The sequence below is a fragment of the Misgurnus anguillicaudatus genome, chromosome 9 (assembly GCF_027580225.2).
Source record: "Misgurnus anguillicaudatus chromosome 9, ASM2758022v2, whole genome shotgun sequence".
In the NCBI taxonomy this organism is placed as follows: Eukaryota; Metazoa; Chordata; class Actinopteri; order Cypriniformes; family Cobitidae; genus Misgurnus; species Misgurnus anguillicaudatus.
In genome coordinates this window covers 16,003,059-16,026,307 of record NC_073345.2, presented here as the reverse complement: position 1 = coordinate 16,026,307, position 23,249 = coordinate 16,003,059, and the positions used below count along the sequence as shown (strand labels likewise).

The window sequence follows — 23,249 nt, the reverse complement described above, 5'->3', positions numbered from 1 at the left end:
TCGCGATATAAAAAAGGCTTTTTTGCAAATAAGATTTTTTTTGCAGTATCAATAAGTAATTTATATGTAATTTTTATTTAGTTTAATACTATTTTATATTTTTTTTTTATTCAAATTTTTCTGCCCTACGTTTAGTTTAGACTTTTTATTTACTTTTATTTTATTTTTTCTTTATAGTTATTTTCTGGAAAAAAACAACAACTTATCCACATGATGAAGGAAGTCCCAAAAATATCAATACTCATTTTATACATCATTTAATTCACAAAGTAAAAATCATACCCTGTGTCTTTGCTTATATAAAGACAATTCCAACTATTTATGAAAGCACATTTATTATCAACAGTTACAGAGATATTACACAAACAAGAAAACAACTTTATTCCATTAAACTGAAATTATGTACATAGTAAAAATAAATACATTTGGTAAATGAAGTGCCCTAGTGTAAAAATACTTTTCTCCAGTTCAGTTTCACATAGCTTAAAGCAGGAGATATTAACACTGCATCTCAATACTGCAGTAGAAAATCAGCAGGAAGGTCACATCAGTATTCTGTTGCATTATATGCTAAGAAACAAAAATATTTAGTGTAGATCACAGAATATTCAGGCATACATTTTAAATTTAATATGAAACAAATGGATGTTCACAAAGCACACCTCTTATCCTTATTATCCTTAATACAGTTTTTATTTAACATTCATTATTGAGCAAAATGACTGTAACAAGATCACTTGTCATCTAGATCGACTGTCTCCTGCAAATGAAAATGTTTTTGATAAGTGCAGTCTGTGCACAGACGGACAATCACAGCCATAGTCTTTCCATTGAATTGCTCTTTTTTTTTGCTTTGACACTTCTCCAACACTCCTGATAACACTGCTGTCCTTACTTCCCCTTCTTTGACTCCCATTCCTGAATATAACGGATAATTGGGTAGAAAGAATAACAGGTTATTAATAATATTTATGCTCATAAATGTATACTTAAATTTAAACTTTGAATTGGTCTTTATATATTTAGTATGCAATCTGACAGACCTTGGCTTTCTTCATGACATTTCCTTTAGTTGAAGCATAGATGGACGGTGGACGCTTCTTCATTTCAGATGCACAGTTGACTGGTACAGTTGCATCGCTGTAAATATGTTCCTTCTTCTTAACTGTGACCTACAGGTATTAAGATATTCAATCATTTTACTGAAAATTCAGATGTTCATTAATAAAATAAATCATGGAGTATAATAGAGTCAAAACGGAATGATCTGTTGACCTTGCTGGTGGGTTTGCTTTCCACGGGCGCTCCCAGCATCCCACCAGTCAGAGACTTCTTAAGTTTCTCCTTCACCTCTGTCAGGCGTAACTCAAGATCCACACGCTCAGCTTCTTTCTGACGACAACTTTCTTCCAGTTGGGCCAGACGCTGCTCCATTGCCTTCTGCTGTTTATCTGTGCCTATAACATATTTTTACATACAGTAAGTGATCACTATTAAATAACCAAATCAGATCTGAGATTAGTTATGCAAAAATCTACCACAGCAATTCTAGAGTACTTTGCCAAGCAGTTGCTAAAGTATTCTATATGTTGCCATGTGCATGTTGCAATATGGTTGTTCATGGCGGTTACTTACGCTGCGTTCCAGACAGCTCAGATTTAGGATATTTCCCACCTCAACCCGAAAATAATGCCTGGAATGTCACTCTTTTAAATTTACTTAACACTTTAAATGTTTTGATGTTTACCTTTAATGTTAAAGGATTAGTCCATTTTCATAAAAAATAATCCAGACAATTTACTCACCACCATGTCATCCAAAATGCCGATGTCCCTCTCTGCTCAGTCGAGAAAAAACTATGTTCCCTGAGGAAAACATTCCAGGATTTTTCTCATTTTAATGGACTTTAATGGACCCCAACACGTAACAGTTTAAATGCAGTTTAAAATTGCAGAACTCTAAACGATCCCAAACAAGGCATAAGGGCCCTATCCAGCGAAACGATTGTCATTTTAATAATAAAATAAAAAATATGCACTTTTAAACTACAACCTCCCGTCCATCTCCGGTCCCGCGACGCACCAGCGCGACCTCACGTAATACGTCATCACACCGAAAGGTCACGGATGACATATGCGAAACCGTTCTAACGTTGTTGTATGTGGAATGATTCTAATTAATGTCTATGTCGGTTTATTGTTTTAAAATGGTCCGCAAATGTGTGTTTCATATATGTAACAACACGTGACTTTTCTACGTTACGTGAGGTTGCGCTGGCGCATCACAGGACCGAAGACAGACGAGAAGGTGTAGTTTAATTTTCTTGCCAAAATGACAATCGTTTCGCTAGACAAGACCCGCCTTGTTTGAGATCATCTAGAGTCCCCCGAAACTGCAACTTCAAACTTCATTAAAACTTGTGTTGGGGTCCTTTAAAATGAGAAAAATCCTGCAATGCTTTCCTCAAAAAACAGAACTTCCCCTCGACTGAACAAAGAAAGACATCAACATCCTGAATGACATGGTGGTGAGCAAACCATCCGGATTTTTCTTTTAAGAAAATGGATCCTTTAATTCAGATATTATTTCTGGTTTTGATGTGGGAAATATCCTAAATATCCACTTTCTACAAATTTTGATTGCATTTTCAACAAAAAAAATGTTGTAACTTTATAATTTCCATTTGATTACAGTCAACACATTTTTTTTTACTTAATTTTTTTTTTAAAAGGTTTGTTATGCTGCCTATTAAAGGGGACATACCATGAAAATCTGACTTTTTACATAGTTAAGTGCTAGTTTTGGCTTCCCTTGTGATGTCAGAAGGGGATAATACTGCCCCTTAATCTGCACTATCCAACCATGGCACTGCCATTTAGTGCAGAGATCAGTTCATTTGCATTTAAAAGGACACACCCAAAACAGCACATTTTTGCTCCCACCTACAAAGTGGCAATTTTAACATGCAATAATAAATTATCTATATGATATTTGAGCAAAAACTTCACATATTTATTCTGGGGACACCAAAGATTTATTTGACATTTTAAAAAAGTCTTGTGAAATGTCCCCTTGAAGTCTGGCCAAGACTTTTTCTCTAAGTGCCTTTATGCACAAATGGTGCCTGCAAAGTCATAGCCCGAGAGGGGACATGGGGTAACAAATCATCGGCCCAAGCATTCAGACAAAGCGACTGTCAGCAGGTGGCGCCAACCACTGCAAGACGGGGCGTCAGTGAAAATATTACAGTATTACAATATTACAGTAAAATAAACCTTTATCAAGCCATTCTGCATGTTAATAATTAACGACTCATCTAAAATCCAGTGTAATTGAAAAGTCACCTGTTACACTTTTCAGCTTTTCCTTCACCTGTCTCTTCTCTGTGCGGATTGACAATAGGTTCTTCCTGATTGTTTCTTTTTCTTTCTCTAGTTGCTCTTTCTCCATTACATATCTGCGAGCATCTTCTTCTGCCCTCGTCTTTCCGTATTTACCACAATTATTTACAGCTACAACACAAAAATATCAGTGATTTATATGAAAAATGTACACTTAAATTTTAAAAGATGTCTCATATCATTAGAGTGGGGCTGTTTCCCAGACAGGGCTTAGTTCCAGAATAAAATGCATGTCTACTTCAATTTAAAAACGTCTTGCACTGAGATATCTTAACATATATCAGTGCCATTGTTTTGTCTCTAGATGCACACCAGTATTGTTTTTAAGGTTTATTTGTTAAAAAATGTCCTAATATATTTAAGGCCTAGTCCTAGATTAATCTAAACCCTGTCCGGGAAACCGGCCCAATAATTGCTTTCAGATGATGTAAACAATTTTTTTAAAGATTACTATATGGTGAAACATACAGGAACCATGCCGCTTCACTGTGATCTGTGTGTCAGCTTTTGCTGTATCCACACTTGACATTGAGGAATATCGCTTCAGTTTAGACTGTGTCTCATCTGAATGCTGTTGAGAGATGAAGCAGAGGTTATAAATTAGTGAGTATGGTTTGGAAAGATAGCAAACAAACTTAAAATACACTTAAACATTATGGTTTCCAGTTTTAAGAATATTTACACATTCACGGGACATCAATCATACAACGCACTTGAGGATTTACTGTAAAGTTCCTTTCTCTAGAAACAAGAACATGCTTACAATACTGAAAGTTAAGTTGCTGACTAGACATATAACAAAGACTGCTTACCACACATTTACAGAAAAACGCCCAAAAAAAAGAAATGCAACTACCAAAATATTTAATTCTAACAACAGCAATGACATAGTTATATTTATTGCTGTCTCTTAAGCCAACAAAAATGGATTACAAATTCATTGTGACTTTAAACGCAATGATAAAAATTCAAAGATTAATGCTAAGGTCAGATTAAATTGTAAAACATAAAATAAAAACAAATAGGTTTCATTTTAATTTTTTTTTTTTTTTGGCCATTTTTGGTTTTTATTTGAAAGTGATTAAGGAGAGGACAGGAAAGTACAGGGAGGAGAGAGGGGTATGTGATCGGCAAATGACCACGAGCCGGGAATCGAACTCAGATCACCAAAAGTATGAAAGCACCACATGTCGGATTGCTGCCCAATACACCATCGGCTCCGACATATTAATTAAGTTTTAACAGTTATTGTTACACCATACCTGCACACTTTCATACGGCACTTCATCGTAAGTCCTCGTGTCTGTGGAGGTGCTGCTGGAGGAGGTCGCCCAGCTACATCATCAATTGACCAAAATCAGAGTGAAACACAGACAATGTGAGTCAATGAGTTTGTATATCCACATCACGTGTGCTTGCTAAAATACTCAGTTTAACTTACAGGAAAGAGTGACGTGCTGCGTTCTGGATGCTGCTGATGGTGTCCACATCTACATAGTCATAATGCAGAGCTTCAGGAGTGGTTGCACTGCCTGCTTCTGCCAATAAAACCCCTAGCCATCGTCCCATCTCCACAGAACAACTTGCCTGAGGCATAAATACAGATTTATAATATTTGTGACCCTGTATGTGAAAACCCATCAAGTCTTTTTTGTGATTTACATAAAATCATCCTACATAAGGAACATTCTGTGAAACTAAAACCTTGATATCTTTAATATTGACTGAGTAAGATCAAAGATTGAAATCAATCAAACTTTGATGCTCCTCATCTTACAATAAGATAATAAGACTTTAGTCTGGATTTCACACATGTAAAAAAGATATTTTATTACCTCTAAAGCTGCTACTTCTGTGCTCCCTCGCATGATGCGGAAGGCAAAAGGGTGTTTGGGCCCAAGACCAGGTGAGACCTCCACACCCTGAAGAGCTAAAGCGTTAACGTGTGCGTGAATGTCCGCTCTGTCCTTGTGAAGATAAAGAGTGCCATTCCTCACACAACACCAGCGTTCTTTCCAACACTGATTCACCAAAACATTCAAGTAGCCTGGCAAGAGAAAATCCAAATTGTATGGGAATCGTACCGAACCCGATTAAATGGAAAACCGAATCTTTTGCATTAGCACTGGTGGGGTTATGTGGCCTCACCACAACGAGGATTGTCATCTAAGTGGGACAGCGTGTTGGTTTCTCCTGGTAGAGGAGGCTTTTTCTTCGAGAAACTGATGATTCGGTTGATTTTCTTGCCGGCAGCGCGACTCATGGATCCGGTCAGCTCAGAGAACGTCCCTTTCTTGCCCTTTCCTACAGAAATGAGCACATGATGCAACATTAGATGATGCATATAGACCAGGAAGACATGAAAACACATCTTTGGATGTAAATTGTAAAATTAACCTGTAAAAATGTTTTGTTTATGTATTTTTATGCATTCAGGTTAATTCAGTGAAGTTAAAGGATTAGTCCATTTTCTTTTTAAAAAATCCAGATAATTTACTCGCCTCCATGTCATCCGGAATGTTGATGTCTTTCTTTGTTCAGTCGAGAAGAAATTATGTTTTTTGAGAAAAACATTCCAGGATTTTTCTCATTTTAATGGACTTAAATGGACCCCATCACTTAACAGTGCAGTTTAAAATTGCAGTTTCAAAGGACTCAAACAATCTCAAACGAGGTATAAGGGTCTTATCTAGCGAAACGATCCATCATTTTTGGCAAGAAAAATAAAAAATCTTCTTCTCCCTGTCCTGTGACACGCCAGCGCAACCTCACGTAATACGTCATCACGTCAAGAGGTCACGGATGACGTATACGAAACTACGTCCCAGTGTTTACAAGTGTGGAAAAAGAGGACCGTTCCGGCGTTGTTGAATGTGGAATGATACTAATTAATGTCTTTGTGTCAGTTTATTGTTTAAAATGGTTCACAAATGTGCGTTTCATATATGTAACACATGACCTTTCCACGTCATTACGCAATTACGTGAGGTCGCGCTGGTGCATCACAGGACCAGAGGAAGACGAGAAGTTGTGGTTTAAAAGTGCATTTTTTCTTGCCAAAAATGACAGTTGTTTCGCTAGATAAGACCCTTATGCCTTGTTTGAGATTGTTTAGAGTCCTTTGAAACTGCAATTTTACACTGCATTAAAACTGTTAAGTGTTGGGGTCCATTAAAGTCCATTAAAATTAAAAAAATCCTGCAATGTTTTTCTCAAAAAACATAATTTCTTCTCGACTGAAGAAAGAAAGATATCAACATTTTGGATGACATGGTGGTGAGTAAATTATCTGGATTTTTAAAAAGAAAATGGACTAATCCTTTAAATAGTATTTGACTTCTGTTTCTTAGATGTCAACACTTCACTCTAAAAATGGCTGCGTTATTTTTTACCCATAATGGGTAAACATTGGACAGAACACATGCTGGGTTAAATTTGACAATTTGGTTTACATTGACTTATGCTGGATTATTTTAACTAAAGCTGTCAAAAGATTAATTCCGATTAATCGCTTACAAAATAAAAGGTTGTTTTTGCATAATATATGTGCATTCACTGTGCGTAACTATTTATAAATACATAATACATATAAACACACCTACATATACAATTTTCCAAAATGTATACATGTATGTGTGCATTTACATATTACACACAATATGCACAGAAACATATAATGCAAACACAATCTTTTATTTTGTATGTGATTAATTGCGATTAATCTTTTGACAGCCCTAGTTTTAACCCATTGTTGGGTCAAATATAGACACTTTCTTGGGTTTGTTCACAATTTACCTAACCATTGTGTATGTGAAACCTGGAAAAATAAGCAAAAAAGGTTATGTAACTTATGAAGGAAACAAATTTAACCCTGGGGCAGATCAGAGGAAAGGAAGTATAGCGCAGAACAGCAACATCCTTCCTGTATCCCTACTGCCATTGTTTGAGAGTGACATCACAGATCTGACACGAGGAAATGTGTTACACCTGAAAAACCCACTCTGACCCTCAAAGCGTTCGTTAGGCAATGAACTCATTTTCATTTGTCCTCATTTGTGTCCATACCATTCTCACAGCCTTCCCGGGTAACGTCTCCATTCGCCACACTGTCAGAATCAGAAGTGTGTTTATCTTGTGACATCATCTATAGTAAACAGAAGGTAAACAAACTTTTAATTTGAATTAACTGGTTTTGTTCGAGTCAACATTGCAATAAGATGTACCTTGTCCAGCTCTAGTTTTCGCAGTATCATAGGAGAGGATGAACCCTCTTTTCCATTAATGTTGCTTGCCAGATTGCTAACTTCCTGAATGACCTACACAGATTTGAAAGATAAAATTGAAAACAAATGAAGCAAATTAGTTACATAGCTAGTAAATAAACAAAAAACTGAATATTTGCTAAAGTCCCGAAACTGAAGCACATTGGTACTGAAGCACACCTTCAGCCAGTTCTCGGCCTGTTCTTTGCTCTGTACGGCCAACACCACAGCCTCTCCTCCTGGCATTGAGAAACGAAGCTCGTGCTTTTTGCGACGTCCATCTTTGGGCACATAAATGACATTGCAGAGATTCAAGGGCAGGTCAACATACGGACTACGATCTTTGGGATTCTTGAAACACTGTGGAAAATATATATGTTTTAATTGGAATTACATTACTCATATCAGATGTATTTTCTTATACAATTTGTAATATTCTCCTGCTTCAGATTAATCACATACCTGAAGTCGATTCTCGCGGATGATAGTTAACTGTTTAGCCCACTGACCGAAGCGTTTTTTACGCAGTAGAAAAGCACATTTGCGGAAGTCTTTCATTTGGCCCACCGGACTCTCCTCTGACGGCCACCGGTGCGTCTGTTCTCTGACTTTAGCTTCCTCGTCCTCTTCATCATACGACTCATATGAACTACTGAGTGCATCTGAATCATTGTCTGTGAAAATGAACTTCAATTAATACTAAAAACATATTTTGTTGTATAAAAAACACGTGCAGCAGCACAGATTGCTTACAGGAGTTTTTGCTGGCCCCATTCATACGAGTTGCCGGGTAATTGTTGTCGGCATCTTCGTAATAAGCGTCCTCTATTGAGTTTGGTGGGCTGGAGTTGCCTGGTGAACAGATATAGTGTGTTAGGCTTCATAACGGGATATTTTTCAGTCATATCAGGCTTGTAAGTGTGTGTGTGTGTGTGTGTACTCACTGCGTGTTGTTATATACTGCGGTGTTGTGCCCGGCCCAAGCGGCACGGCCTCTTCATAGTAATCATCAGGTATGGGAGTGGTAGGAATGGGAGGGGGCGTGTCTGTCGGACTCTGACAAAATAAAGCAAATGATCGCTGATCTGCGCATTTTCAGTTTGAACAAAATCTATGGTGTGTGAACAGTGTGTGATATAAAACTCTTAAGGGGCGTGCGCTGCACACCAACGCTTTTACGCCCGCGGCCGGCGCATGTTTTCAATTCATTTCAATGGAAACTCGGCGTTTTTCAAATAAGCCAGCAGCTAGCGGTTTTCTTTCGCGCTGAAAACCGGCACCCGACGGTTTTTCCGCGGCCAGCGCTGACGCAGCGAGAGTTGAGAAATGTTCAACTTTGGATAAAAGGCTCCGCTCGTTAATGTCAGTTTTCACGCAGCCGTCCAGTCACAGTGGAGGAGGGGTGGGACAGGTATCACAGCAACCAACCGTCTCACAGATGACGTATCAGAGCTACCAAAGCGCTTAGCTGAGGAAAGCTGTCACTCAGCTGAAAAACAGCTGGCATTCGGCGTCCTCAAGGCGTTTTCAGCCGCGTTTAAAAGTTTTGGTGTGTCCAGGCCAGGGGCAGTTTCCCCGGACAGGGCTTATCCTAGTCCCAGACTAAAATCCATGTTTTAAGCAGCCTTACTTTAAGAAAAAATTGTCTTAAGACACACACCAGTATTGTTTTTTGTAAGGTATGTTGGTAAAAACAAATTAAATGCAGATATATAACCAACTGTGGGTTCACACCAGATGCGAGTTCAACGATTTGCATGAGTAGATTACATTCAAAGTCAATGCAAAGGCGCGATCAGATGCGTCCTCGCGGGGGGCAATGCGAATGACATGACGTTTGCCGCAAAAACACGCACTATTCGCCTCAAACGTGTCTTCGCCCAAGTTGAAAATATTCAACTCGAGCAAAAAATTAGCATGAAACGAAGTTAAATCCCGCGAGCAATCTAGAGCGAGTAACGCGATGCCCCATGTTTGGTGTGTACGTAGCATAAGCCCTAGTATTGGATTAATCTAAACCCAGTCCAGGAAATCGCAGACTTAAAATTACAACCTGATCTCACGAATTTCCTTGGGATAGTCACAGAATTTTTTGCTCATTTTTCCGTGGCATTCTCAAGGATCTCCAAATTTTTCTCTGGCCCTACCGCGGACTTTCTTTTCCGTGGTATTCTCACGGATTGGTTCCTCAACTGTTTTGTCCTATTTTCTTACCATTGTCGCTTTACATAAAATGACATCCTTACCCAAACCCAACTATAGCCCCACACTGAAAAAAATTATTCATTGATTTTAATCAATTTTTTTAATGTAAGTGGTTGAAATCAATTCATTAAAGCTACATTTAAACAAAAAAGATTAGTAAAGTAAAATAAAATATAAAACTTTTGTTTAAATGTAGCTTAAATAAATTGATTGCAACCACTTACCTTAAAAAAATGTATTAAATTCAATGAAACATTTTTTTCAGTGCAACGGCAGGCGACAATTGTTTAAAGTTTAGAAAATATAAAAGAGTAAATCAGAAAAAATTGTATAATCCAATACTTAAAGTGACATACTAACGCAAACACCAAATTTAACCCTAAACCGAAGCGACAATGGTTTGAAAATAGGAAAAAGCAGCCGAGTAACCAATCCGCGAGAACGCCACGGAAAAGAAAGTCCGCGGCAGGGCCACGCAAAAATGCGGAGATCCGTGAGAATGCCACAAAAAACGAGCAAAAAATTTCGTGACTATCCCACCGAACTTTGAGAGATCATGTTGCAAAATTAAATAAATAATTGATCTATTTTAGGTGGTTAAATATTGTAATATTTTGTATTTGTCTGTTACCGAATTTGTGGGAAGGTGCTTGGATGTCTCCTCCTCCTCCTCCACACCTTTGATCTCTTCAGAAGAATCCCTGAGATCTTGCAGGTCACAATCTGAGAAGACAACAAAACTGACTTATTAATAATCATAAAGCAAATCATATAACATCCTGAGAATTATGATCAAAATGGATACTTTTGATGTTTTGTCTGCTACAGATGTTTAAGCCACTGTTCAGTAGTTATTTGCAATACACTGATTAAAGTGATAAATAGTCTTCTTAAAGGAGCATTTCACCCGTAGAAACATTAATCTTCATTGAAAGTGCGTCATATTTGTAGTCGAAATGTAAAATACATTTCGAATTTGGTGCCTAAAACACACCATTACATCATTAAAAGAAGGAAGTGCAACACTGAAATCTGTATTTCTCCTGCAGCGGCAACTTAGGAAATGACGCACGAACATTTAAAAACATGACTGGGGTTCTAACTATACAAAGCTTAATGCAAATGGATGAAGTGTCCCTTTAAGATAGTCTTAAAATTATTTTCCTTGTCTCCAAAAGCTAAATGTCTGCAATAGTAAACACAGAAACAGACTCACCAAATTCTTCAAACAGTGATTCTACAAAGCTGGTACCATTTCCATAGAGAGATGTGTTCACATATATAAAGTCAGATCCATTCACTGCAAAGCAAAATAATTCAATTAAAGGTGAAGATGATTCTGAATTCCCTTTTATTAACTGCAGTTAGTGTGTAACATTGCTGTTTGAGCATAAACAAGATATGCAAAGTTACAACGCTCAAAGTTCAATGCACCATAAGATATTTCCTTTAAAAGCAATCACTTAAAAAAAAAAAACTACAGCGATTGGCTGGATTGCCTACAACCTGGATTAATGACATCACAAACCCCAAAATTTACAAAAAAAACCTGACCCCGGAAACACCCAGCAAAGTGGGCTTTTCAAAACAGCTTGGACAGCTAACCAATCTGAGCATATTAATTTCTAAGCGAGGGGCTTCATAAACATAAACAGCCTGTTTTAATGAGGATGAAAGAAGCGGTGGAGAATTAAGGTAAAATATATTAAAAATAATGCTTTTATTTTAAACGAAGCATAAACACATTACAGCATATCTCATAAACACAATCAAACTTCAAAAACCCTTTTAATGCATACCTAATTAAATAAATAGGTTTATTTGTTTGCAAATAGTTATAATTTGGACACATTTAAGAAATACACCAGCTTACTGTATATTTATATTCATGCATTTGGCAGACGTTTTTTATCCAAAGTGACTTACAGTGCATTACAAGATCTCAGTAATTCTCTCATACACAGTGTTATATTCATAATGCATGTTCTATTTTGTAGCCATAAGTCCCTCCAGCTGTTATGTATCTGACGGTCAGTCTCACCAGATGGCTGCAGCTGTTTGACCATGTTCCTGACCACGCTCATCTTCTCAGCCGTAGCTGAACTCACGCTCTCATTCTCCAGCAGTTTCAGCAGCAGACTCAACTCCTTCACCAGGTGCTCCATACCTGCACAGGGACACAATGGACAGACAGAATAAGCTATGGATTAGCAAAAGCTGACACAAGAAAAGCACCTAGAAAAGTCTGATAAAATGCTTACTGCTTATTTGTGAAATCCGAATATAGTCTCATAATCTAATGAGTTTAGGAGAATCAAAGTTTGCTTTCTATCATATCAAGGATGTATTTTCACAGAATGTTCTTTACATAGTATGAGTTCATGTAGAAAACAGTTTTAAAAGCAAAGACACTTTGGGGATTAGACTAGTCCTAGACTAAAACAAATGTAAGAGCTGTCCAAGCTGAAAACAACTTGCACTGACATATCTTAAAATACATCAGTGCCCTTTCTTTTGCCTCAAAATGTGCATAAGTAATGTTTTTAGTAAGGTATGTTTGTTAAAACTATATATATTTTCTAATCAAACTAAGGTCTAGTCCTGGTTTAAGCTAATCCCTGTCCGGGAAACCACCTCTTTATGATGCACAGTGAATAAGAATTATTCTGTACATTCCAGTTTGAAAATCAAATAAGCAAATTTAAAGCTGTTGAAGTTGGACATCTGAATTCTTTGGCTGTTTGTGAATGTTTAATGCAATAACAGGCAATGACATGAGTAGATTTCTTATGGTAGTGCTCTTCCAGATCTGAGCACTGTGAACAATAGCTGCACTGTTATGAATGGATCAACAAATGCAGGAAACTAAAAAAGTCCCAATAAGAAAAGCGTTTTTATTTTTAGAAAGTCCTGGAATAAGAACTCACTAATAGAGCAAACATAGTAAACAATACTGAACATTTATAATAGCTGTCGGTATGTGTGGACACTTGTGTTGTGTACTGTATATTTATTATGTACAATCTTTAAAGGTCATCAGGCCAGGAGTTATCATTAATCTTCCTGTCTTGATTTGTCGCATCATGTATTCTGGCAAATCCTGTTCTATCAAAACGCCTTGAGCAATTTCAGTAACATTTTATACGCAAGATATTCACTCTCACCCACAAGCATATGATTCGGATATTGCTTTGATAACATTGCACTTTGTGAGGAAATGCTGGTCATCGTAAACAAAAACATCATATATGAAGCACATGTAAGCACTCCTCACCACAATCCATCAAAGAAAAAGTCCCTTTAAAAAAAAATCTCTACCTGACACTCATTTAGCTTTGCTGATCCAGGATTATTATTCTTGGCCAAAACGTAATTACAGCAATATGTGACCTTTCTTTGCTCATGACCTGACAGTGTTTTTCTCTCTCTCTCTCTTTCTCTCTCTGGACCAGATCAAAAACCTGTTGCTTAGTTCATGATATTTCTGTCCCAGACCCTCACCGCTCCAAAAACAAATATAACAGTGGTCGCAAACCGCCAAGCAAACAAGGAAATCCTAATTAAAGGATCTGTTTCGGTATGTCGAGAGAATGTCTATTTTAAGGATCATCCTGTTCATTTCATATTTCTTAGCATATAAAAGTGTGATAAAAATAGAAACAAAAAAATTTAAAGGTGCAATTTGTAAGACATTTGCAGTAAAATGTCCACAAACCACTCTGCCAGTGTTATATATTTTGTACAGCTGATTACTATCAATATCTGTAATGTTTTCAACTACTTGTAAATCGTGAGAAAATTTCCATTCTAAACATTGTTACGGGGCAGTGCAGTCTCCTGTCAATGACGTTAATATCCATGTGACCCTTTGTCACCGCCTTTACTGACGTAACCCACATGAGAACACTGGTCGAGCTCGAAAAAATAAAATGGAGGCCAAGGAAGTGACTGGAGCACAAATTTAGTGAAAATAAACGTATATGTTCACTTTTTACACATTTTAATTGCATTTCTAGCGAGAAATTAGTATTGTAGTTTTCAAATATGTGATTAGTTATCACAAAGGCGCTCTCTGTTTATATTTCAAACACGCTGCCTTTGAAGTGCGTCGGAAAGCCTTTCTCTGAGCGGCCTTCAGGCCTCCGAGTCCGAAGTCATTTCCTCATGAGGCAGCAAGTCCTCACTGCCTTGAGTTTTCGGACGCAGCCAGTGTCGTGGACAAATGCGGAACTATGCGATAGCGCCTGTCAGGCTACGCGCTTGCTTATGAACTTATGGATAACTCTTTACCGTCTGCCGCTGGTTGTGTCAGCTCCTGTAACGCGTACGGGCCAACCAAACGACCCAAGAAGAGTTTGGAACAAAACGAGGGAGGATCAATTTGTTGTTGCATTATCTGGATGGAGAGAGCTTCACGACAACATCTAACTAGACCGAGATTCTGATCCTGCTTGTGTTTTACGCGATGGGTGAGTTGTTTTGATTCGTAACCCTTCAAAAAACGTATGCTATTATATTGATCACAACATTAGTGTGTAGATTGTAATCAGCGCGTCTTCCCGCGGACGATATGCACATCAAGAGGTATTGTACAGCAACATAAATGGTAATTTTAAGACACTTCACAATAAGATTTGTACTGTCAATACATTATGTGAAAAATCATTGTAGATTGTAAGTTGAAAACTTAATTCTGTGCTTTGTTTACCATCGAATTTGGACTAATATTGTAATATATATGACTAACAATTTCGTTTTGAACATCATATATAAACTTACATAATGAAATAAACGATGTCATCAAACGCAACATTTATAAGACTTGATTACCTTATCCATCAACGTGATTTCTCGTTCTCGTCTGATTGATGGCCATCAGCGGTTGAGTTAAAGACTACAAATCCCATAATTCCACGCTGCTTCAGAGCGTCAGTAAACAACATCATTGTTGTTGTTTGATTTGGCGCCATCTAGCGGCGCATAAATACAAATTGTATCTTTAATTAATCTTATAAAATAATATATTTTGTTTATTAGCTTTATTCAGTATGTTCTAACTCCAAATATCTTCCTTTTTGTTCATCACAACAAAGAAATTTATACAGGTTTATTACAACCTGAGAGTGAGAAAATGATGAGAGAATTTTCTTTTTTTGGTGAACTATCCCTTTAAAGAAACAAATCTGTGTAAGATTAACAGTTGACTGAGGACTAAAATTTTTATTTAAATATTACAATAACAGAAATAAGCTAATATTATATAGTATTGTTCCTTTTAAAATTTGCAAAAAATGTTATGATGTAGCAAATCTCATTTGTTTATTTAACAATAAATGAAACCATCTGATGATACATATTACTGAAAACAAATAAATCAAAAAGACTAAACGCATTTAGATGTGAATTCAGCTGTGATATCTATCAGAAATGACACACTGGATCATAATACAATTACACAAAATATAACTTTGGGACACAAACCCTCCCGGCTGTTTGTCATCGGATGGAAAAACTGGGAAAGAAATTCCCAGGAAGTCAAATCAAATCTTTCATTACTGTGAAGATCAAGCTCTGTCAACACAGTGAGAACTCAAAAGATCCCGAATACAAATATAAAAGCAAACCATATTACTGCACTGTCAAATATACAAAAGATGTCACTGGGGTAGTACCCTTTAAAAAGGTCCTAATATGTACCATTAAGGCATAAATATGTATAGATACGTATCTATAAATATGTACATTTTAGGTACGTATATGAACTTTTTGAAAGGGTACTGTCTCAGCACCAGCGTTTGTCGATGGTCTATGCTCATCGTCTCCCCTCGTTCTTAGGAAACGGCAATGTTTTAATTTTTCGTTAAAGGGGACATATTATGCACATTATGACATATAGCACCAGTGCTTGTATCAATCTACAAAATGTGAAAAACAACAACCCAGTAACTTAGTTTTGGTAAACCATTCACTGCAAGCATGTAAAAAAATAGGTAATTGAAATCTGGCTCCCCTTGTGATGTCAGAAGGGGATAATACCGCCCCTTAATCTGCACTATCCAATCATGGCACTGCCATTAAGTGCAGAGATCAGCAAATTTGCATTTAAAAGGACACACCCCAAAACGGCACATTTTGTCTCAACCTACACCTAAGTGGCAATTTTAACATGCTACTACAATAAATTAACTATATTGTATTTAGAGATAAAATTTCACATACATCATTTGGGGACACCAAAGATTTATTTTACATCTTTAAAAAGTCTTGTGAAATGTCCCCTTTAAGGTATGTGTTCCAAAGGTCAGTTTATCTAGCCATACCGATAAACAAACACAGACTGGAAGTTGACTTTGGGGTCAGGGGCGTAACTGTAACAACACATGTGTGTGCATCTGATGAAACCTTCTACAGATGAACCAGATCAGAATCCAACTGTTCTCAGGAAAAACATCAAACGGAGCTCTGCTCTGACGCTTTTGTTAGTTTTTGCGCATTCCCTAAAAATCGAACCCATGACCTTGGTGTTGAAGGCAAACCAAAATAGATTTGGTTTCACCTTCAAACTTAGAGAGATAAATGTCTTACTCATCAATACAATTTGAAAGTCCATCGCTAGTAAATGCACAGTCATCTTAATTGTCTAATCTAAATTGTCTTTCGTTGATTTATCAAATGGCAAGTAAACTCCTCCTAAGAGTTTTCCTCTCACCCTGAGAGCAGGAAATATAAATGCTTGTGTGTCTATGAGAGGAAACAAGTAAAAGAGAGGGGCGGAAGAAGAGCAGGAGGCGGAAAACCCGAGAGCAGAAAGTAGGATGACTGTTATTGTACCGAGTGCGGCGCAATCTCAACTCCAGGCCCGCAGATCTCCAGAGGGTCATTGTCTGGGTGTGCACTCGATGACACGGGCGAGGGAGTGACCCGCCTTGTTTGAGCAACTGAAGTTCTCACACAACACCCTAAATCTTCATCCACCCAATTTGGAAACTGGGTCAAGTTTGTGGAACTAAAAGTAAAGTCTGCTCTGAAGTCTGTCCTGTTTTTGCTGTGGTACACATTTTGTGTGTTTAATGAGTTGAAATGTAACTCGTCCACATTTGATATGTTGACTCGGAGGCTTATTGCTTAACTTGGACAGAGTGTTAAACAACATTTTAGCTAAACTTTCATTGAGGGGCTCCGCATAGCTAGACAATGTGCCATTGTGAGGTCCAAAATTACCCAATGACATCACCTTTGAGGAAAAGAGGACAATGTAGCGCGTAGCATGCAGATATGCAGTGCAAACATTCATTCACCTAAATACAATCGCGTACACACTGGCAAAACAAATTCGAGGGAAAGCAGCTGTGCGGTCTTGAGCCAAGGGCATTGTGGGTAAGGGGATATGTCCTGCAGCTGTAGTTTCCCGTCTGGGCTGACGACAGCAGTTTCTATCATCCCTAACCTTCTGCTTCCTATTCCTCTACTCCACCCCCCCCAAAAAAAAATGACATGCCATCAGTTCTTCACTAACTAGCACGCTCTCTTACTCCACTGATCCCTTATATCTGGACCAGATCCACCAGAAAGAACCCTATAGCACGCAACACCCACCATCTGTCCCTGTTTAGCGGTCTCCTCTCCACTACAACCATTTTAGGGTGTCTACCGAAAGCTCAACCCTTGTCGTACGAGTGACAAGGATCTTGCCCATCCTACAAGCATCATATCCAAAATACCACACAGTCTCTAAATTAAGCTCATCAGCTGTCTGATTCAGGGTGGTGGGACGTCACGTGCCGTAAACTCTAAAGGACGCACAGGGGGCTTTTATGAATTCCAGTCAAGGTCACGGATGGTACGGGCCACACTGATGTAAGGGGGAGATGGCTATAATTTAATGCTGTATATTTCAGTGGTTGACAAGCTTGCTGGGTGGCATCAATTACAAAGGCCACATAATTGAAAGGGAAGGGCTGAAGGCTTTGAGGATGACAACATACTTATTGATGGCTTAATGAGCATGGGAAACAAGTTGCTTTACATTGTGGTTGCCAGATTGGTTGTTTCATGTACAGAGCATTGATTCCAGAAAATTGCTATGTAATTGCTAAAGTGCCTTATGTGTAGATGCAAACACATCCCGGGACTGATCCCAGGATAGGCAAACTGGAATGAAGCAGCAGTCAGGAAGCTCCTCATTATCCTAATGGAACGGTAAGCAATGCACTAGTTTTCAAATCCGAAAAACTAAATAAATAACAATAATGCACAAGTGTAGTTTCTCGAGAGATAAATCGCAGATCACAAGCAAATCTAAAGACACTTAGATGGAAAATATTATGATAACAATTACATTACACGTCACATACTGATGTCGACAGTAAGCATCTCTTGCCCTCCAACTACTATGTTCCCCTAAGTGTGTGACGTCTCATGAAAACAATTAATTGGTCACACCCTCCAATGATGCGAATTTGCATGTCAGAGTTCTGGTCTGCAGCATTTGTATGTGTATGAATGGAAGTCAGTGGATGGAAAAGTCTAGTGTAACCGCGGTATTATGCAAATGCAATATGCATGATGCAAGCATCACACTTATGTTCTGGGTAACAGGGAAGTCCTTACTAATTTTGCATTAGATATTTGATTTTATTAGCTATTATAAAATTTGTATTTTGATATTTATGCTGCAGCTGCTCTCGTGAAGCTATTTGACAGAATATACAGAGTACATAAATGAATAATAACTGCATGTACACAAATGAACTGTTTAAAAACTAAACCCTTTGGTTTTTAATATCAAGTGCTGTCTCAATTGACATCAGTTACTGTTTGTTGTCTTGTGTGATTGTTCTACATTCACAAGAAGAGTAAGTTATTGGTTGCCTGGCATTTAAAATTGAGTTATTATTTTGTCTTGTCAAACATATGTGCAAATATGTTATGCACATTTTTTTGATTTTATCTGGTTTAAAATAAAAACGACAAAAAACATGCACATTTATAAGAGGGATAAACTTATCTTTCCTCATCTATTTTGTTTCTACACTGCAAGACTTCAGGCTCACAATCATGAGATTTCAATTTAGACATGTGTACCCAGTCACATCTGCTTTTATATGAGTTTCATTTTAGCAAAATTAGTAAACACTTGTTTGCTCATTTATGGAAATTTAACAGTTAAGGATCTACCTTGTTATCTCTTCCATTATGGCATGGTTAGGGCCACTTTTTTCACTATTGTTGTTACTTACCCCTAATTTTCACTTAAAGGGGACATTTCACAAGACTTTTTAAAGATGTCCAATAAAATGTTGGTGTCTCCAGAGTACATATATGAAGTTCTAGCTCAAAATACCATACAGATAATTTATTATAACATGTTAAAATTGCCACTTTGTAGGTGTGAGCAAAAATGTGCCGTTTTGTGTGTATCCTTTTAAATGCAAATGAGCTGATCTCTGCAATAAATGGCATTGCCATGCTTGGATAGTGCAGATTAAGGGGCGGTATTTTCCCTTCTGACATCACAAGGGAAAACAGATTTTAAAGAGCTATTTTTTCACATGCTTGCAGAGAATGGTTTACCAAAACAAAGTTACTGGGTCAATCTTTTTCACATTTTCTAGGTTGATACAAACACTGGGGACCCAATTATAGCAATTAAACATGGAAAAGTCTGATTTCATGATATGTCCCCTTTAAATTCAGTGTAAGGTAGCTAAATCTGATGAAAAGCACCTTTTAGATGGCAAGCAATTAGGAAGTGCAGAAAGTCAGGTATACAAGTATAAACATTGGCTGTGTCCGAAAAGTGAAAATGAAGCCTTCAAAAGACACATTCTAAGTTAGGAGGCATCAAATCATGTCTAAATCCAATATTTGCTTCACTCTCTTTCTTCTCAGATACCTTCCTCTGATGAAATTTTGAAGACTTATAGTGCTAAATGCTTATATGTCCCTCACCATCTTTGGTGCGCGGTTTGAAAGTCAATCTCTGCTAAATTTAGGTTTCACTTTAAACTTTGGATTGCATTTATAGCAATAAATTAGTATTGTAGTTTTAAAATATTTGATTGGTTATGTCAAAGCGCTCCTTATTTATTTATATTTCAAATGTAATTCCATTACACTTCCTACGCAGCCTGTCTGAAGCTGTATCACGGAGATGCCTTCATGCACAAACTTGCCTGCATCATTTTCTCACTCTCATGTTGTAACAAACCTGTATACATTTCTTTGTTCTGATGAACAAGATATTTCAACCCAATCTCACGGCAAGTCGTGTTATAGTCACAAAATATTTGATTAATTTCTTTGTGTTGTTGACACGATTTTCCGTTTTTTTTTTTTCGTGCCATTATGTTTTCTCATTGTTTTTTCCAATTTTTTTTACCATTGTTGCTTGGGACTGGGGTTAGAATGACTTTCTGTTACAATTTTAGACATCCTAACCCAAACCCCAACTCTAACCCCAAGCGAAAATAGTTTTAAAAACATGTAGAAACCAATACACAAAATTACGTCCTAACCCAAACCCCAAATCTAACCCTAATCCCAAGCGACAATGATTTAAAAATAGGGAAAACAATGAGAAAACAAAATATAAAATGACACGATAAAGTAAGTCGTGCCACGGATACGAAAAACTATTCATAGAAATTTGAGCTGAGTGACAAGAAAAAAACATTCATGCTCAATGGCATGAAAAAAGCAGAAAATTGTGTCAATAACACAAATAAATATATCAAATATTTTGCGACTATAACACGACATGCCGTGAAATAGGGTAGGATATTTTGAGGAATGTTTGTAAACAAACCGTTAATGAGCCCCATTTACTTCCATACTATACTTTTGTGCTACTATGGATGTGAATGGGGCTTATGATTGGTTTGGTTACAAACATTCCTCAAAATATCTCTTTAGAACAAAGAAATTTATACAACATGAGAGTGAGAAAATAATGATACAATTTTTGGGTGAACTATACCTTTAAGGAAAGTTAATTAAGATGAGATCTTCCAGCTTTATCCCGGACGAGCCCCCACTTAGCATCTGACCTCTTTTATTGAGGGGTTAATACACAAGTCATACTCATCAAACTAGTGCTGCCTCACGATTAGTCGCGACGAATCGTTTGCAGAATAAAAGTTTTTGTTTACATAATAAATGTGTGTGTACTGTGTATAATAATTATGTTTATATAAACACACACACATAAATGTAAATTTTAAGAAAAATATATATTTATATAATAAATATTTATATTTATATATAATATAGATTATATATAAATATAAATATGTATATACACATGCAAATGTTTCTTAATTATATACATGCATGTGTGTATGTGTATTTATACATAATTATTATACACAATACACCCACATATATTATGTAAACATAAACTTTTATTCTGCAAACGATTAGTCGCGACTAATCGTGAGGCAGCACTACATCAAACTCATCCGATGGCTTTGATATCTACTCTTTGAGGACACGCATGTTGAAGGGTCTCGAACACAAAGACTTTTCCGGCCACTCTGTATCGTAATAAGTCTGTGATTTCTCTACAGACAAGAGCAGCCCTTGACGGCTGCCGTTCCTTGCATTCAGTCTATGGAATGCTGGAGCGAGAGACAGTGTCAGGCCTGTGCGGACCCATCAGGCTCACAAGCTGTAGAAGAGAGAAGCCTTTGTCTGTTTGGCCATGGGTATTTATAGATGTAAACCATGTGCACGAGGAACTAGAGGAGAGAGAAATCATTGCGATTCTCTTACCAGACACCCACATACATACACACCCTTCAAAGTTTGTGTGAAGGGGAGTGATTACGACCCAGAAATTTCACCATAACAACAGTATGCCTATGATGTGGTTGAACTTTAGTGTATGATGTGTTTGAACATTGTTTAACTCTAGCTTAAAGACTGGATGACTTTGTTGAATAAAAAAACATCAAAGACATTGCAAGTTAAGCTAGTGTCCAGTGTAACTAAAGAAATCAGCTATCCTAAACCAATTAAGCTTTTAAACAAGTAAACAGGATGATTTTGAGTAAACTGTTCATAGTGATGGTAAAGTACCACACATAGTTTTCAACTCTATGAGACCCACCAAAGTAAACGGTTTACCTACATGCCTTACTTCACCAATTTTCCTAATGAGAAGCAAGCACACATCTAAAAGGACTTTCCCAAATCAGACCAGGACTAAAAACAGAAACAAGATGGGCTGTTTTTTCCTGGCATCCATGAAAACAGACTCAGAATTGAACACATTCTCGAAAGGATTTCCTGCATGAGAGGCAAGGAAGTCTTCTTTCAGATCATGAATGGTCATCATGCTGAACTGGCCTTCAACCAGGATTGGAACCTCAGGATGAAGGAACTGATAGTTGGGTCAATGGAAAGTGAGGGACATTAGAAGACAGGATGAGAGATATTTATATACATGTAGGGTGCTGCGTGGAAAAGACACACTCACTTAACTATTTAACTATTTGCTCCAGTATAAACACCTGCAGTAAAGCCATATTTGGTGACGCTGATTGAACATGTCATAAATAGATGTGCAAATTGCTATTACTAAGTACAGTTACAAGTTTCCATACAAACGTTTGTTTCCACAAGTCGTGTCTATTTAGACTTCTAACTAACTAGTTTTGGTGGACAAAAGTTTGAGAAACGTAAATAACATTTCTGAAAAGATTATAGTGCATTCAATCTAAAAAAAATTATTTGTGTGTTCCCTAGGGTTCGAACCCATGACCTTTGCGTTGCTAAATTTGCAATGTCCTACCAATTAAGGTGCAGAAACATACAAAACATACAAAGTAACAGCTCGATAGATGCGGAGTGTTTGACATGAGCTGATGTCATGCTTTCTATACATTAATAATAATAGTAACAGATATAATAATAATAAGGACAATAATACTTTTAGCATAACTCATCTAGATACAAAAAATGTAACAAATAAGAGACTGCCCTTATTTCAGGTACAGTCAAAGATGCGATAGATTTAGCTTCCATTACAACTTACAGTATTTCTAAGACAATAACTGTAAGGCTATTTTCGTATGAATAAAATGTCAAACTTACAAGTGGAATCGGTCACGTCCATGATGAAAAGAGTTTTAGTGTTGAGTACTCCGCAACACAGTTGAGCTCAGTGACACTGTAACGCTCACCAGCATCCTGTGCTGCTCCACTCCACGCGCGTGTCGCCAACGCTACAGTTCTGACAGGGGCGCGTGTAGACCACTAGAATTCACTACACATCCGGGTCCTAGTGCACGTCACATAACACTAGAATGAGACGTAAAATATACAGAAACAATACAAATTTTATTCAAAACAAGAACATTATATTTTTATATATATATAT

The 23,249-nt window shown here is 37.3% G+C and overlaps 1 protein-coding gene across 1 annotated transcript; it reads right to left on the bottom strand.

The window, feature by feature from the left end:
• Window positions 1-320: 320 nt before the first annotated feature.
• On the bottom strand, window positions 321-23,249 carry afap1l1b (actin filament associated protein 1-like 1b). The gene is made up of 19 exons (XM_055179914.2): window positions 22,964-23,249; window positions 11,910-12,035; window positions 11,085-11,168; window positions 10,500-10,591; window positions 8,608-8,719; window positions 8,417-8,515; window positions 8,126-8,337; window positions 7,844-8,023; window positions 7,625-7,717; window positions 7,467-7,545; window positions 5,550-5,705; window positions 5,237-5,448; window positions 4,843-4,988; window positions 4,664-4,736; window positions 3,870-3,972; window positions 3,345-3,512; window positions 1,276-1,457; window positions 1,044-1,172; window positions 321-918 (listed from the first exon to the last, which is right to left on the bottom strand). The coding sequence occupies exons 1-19, from the start codon at window positions 22,983-22,985 to the stop codon at window positions 892-894; spliced, it is 2,295 nt and encodes a 764-aa protein (XP_055035889.2). The 5' UTR covers window positions 22,986-23,249; the 3' UTR covers window positions 321-891.

Bases quoted from the DNA above. Each gene is read 5' to 3' on its own strand.
- afap1l1b (XM_055179914.2), bottom strand. From the start codon at position 22,985: ATGGACGTGACCGATTCCACTT. The intron at 11,169-11,909 runs GTGAGACTGACC...TTTGCTTTGCAG, and splicing joins CAAACAGCTGCAGCCATCTG to TGAATGGATCTGACTTTATA. The intron at 10,592-11,084 runs GTGAGTCTGTTT...TTGTCTTCTCAG, and splicing joins ATCACTGTTTGAAGAATTTG to ATTGTGACCTGCAAGATCTC.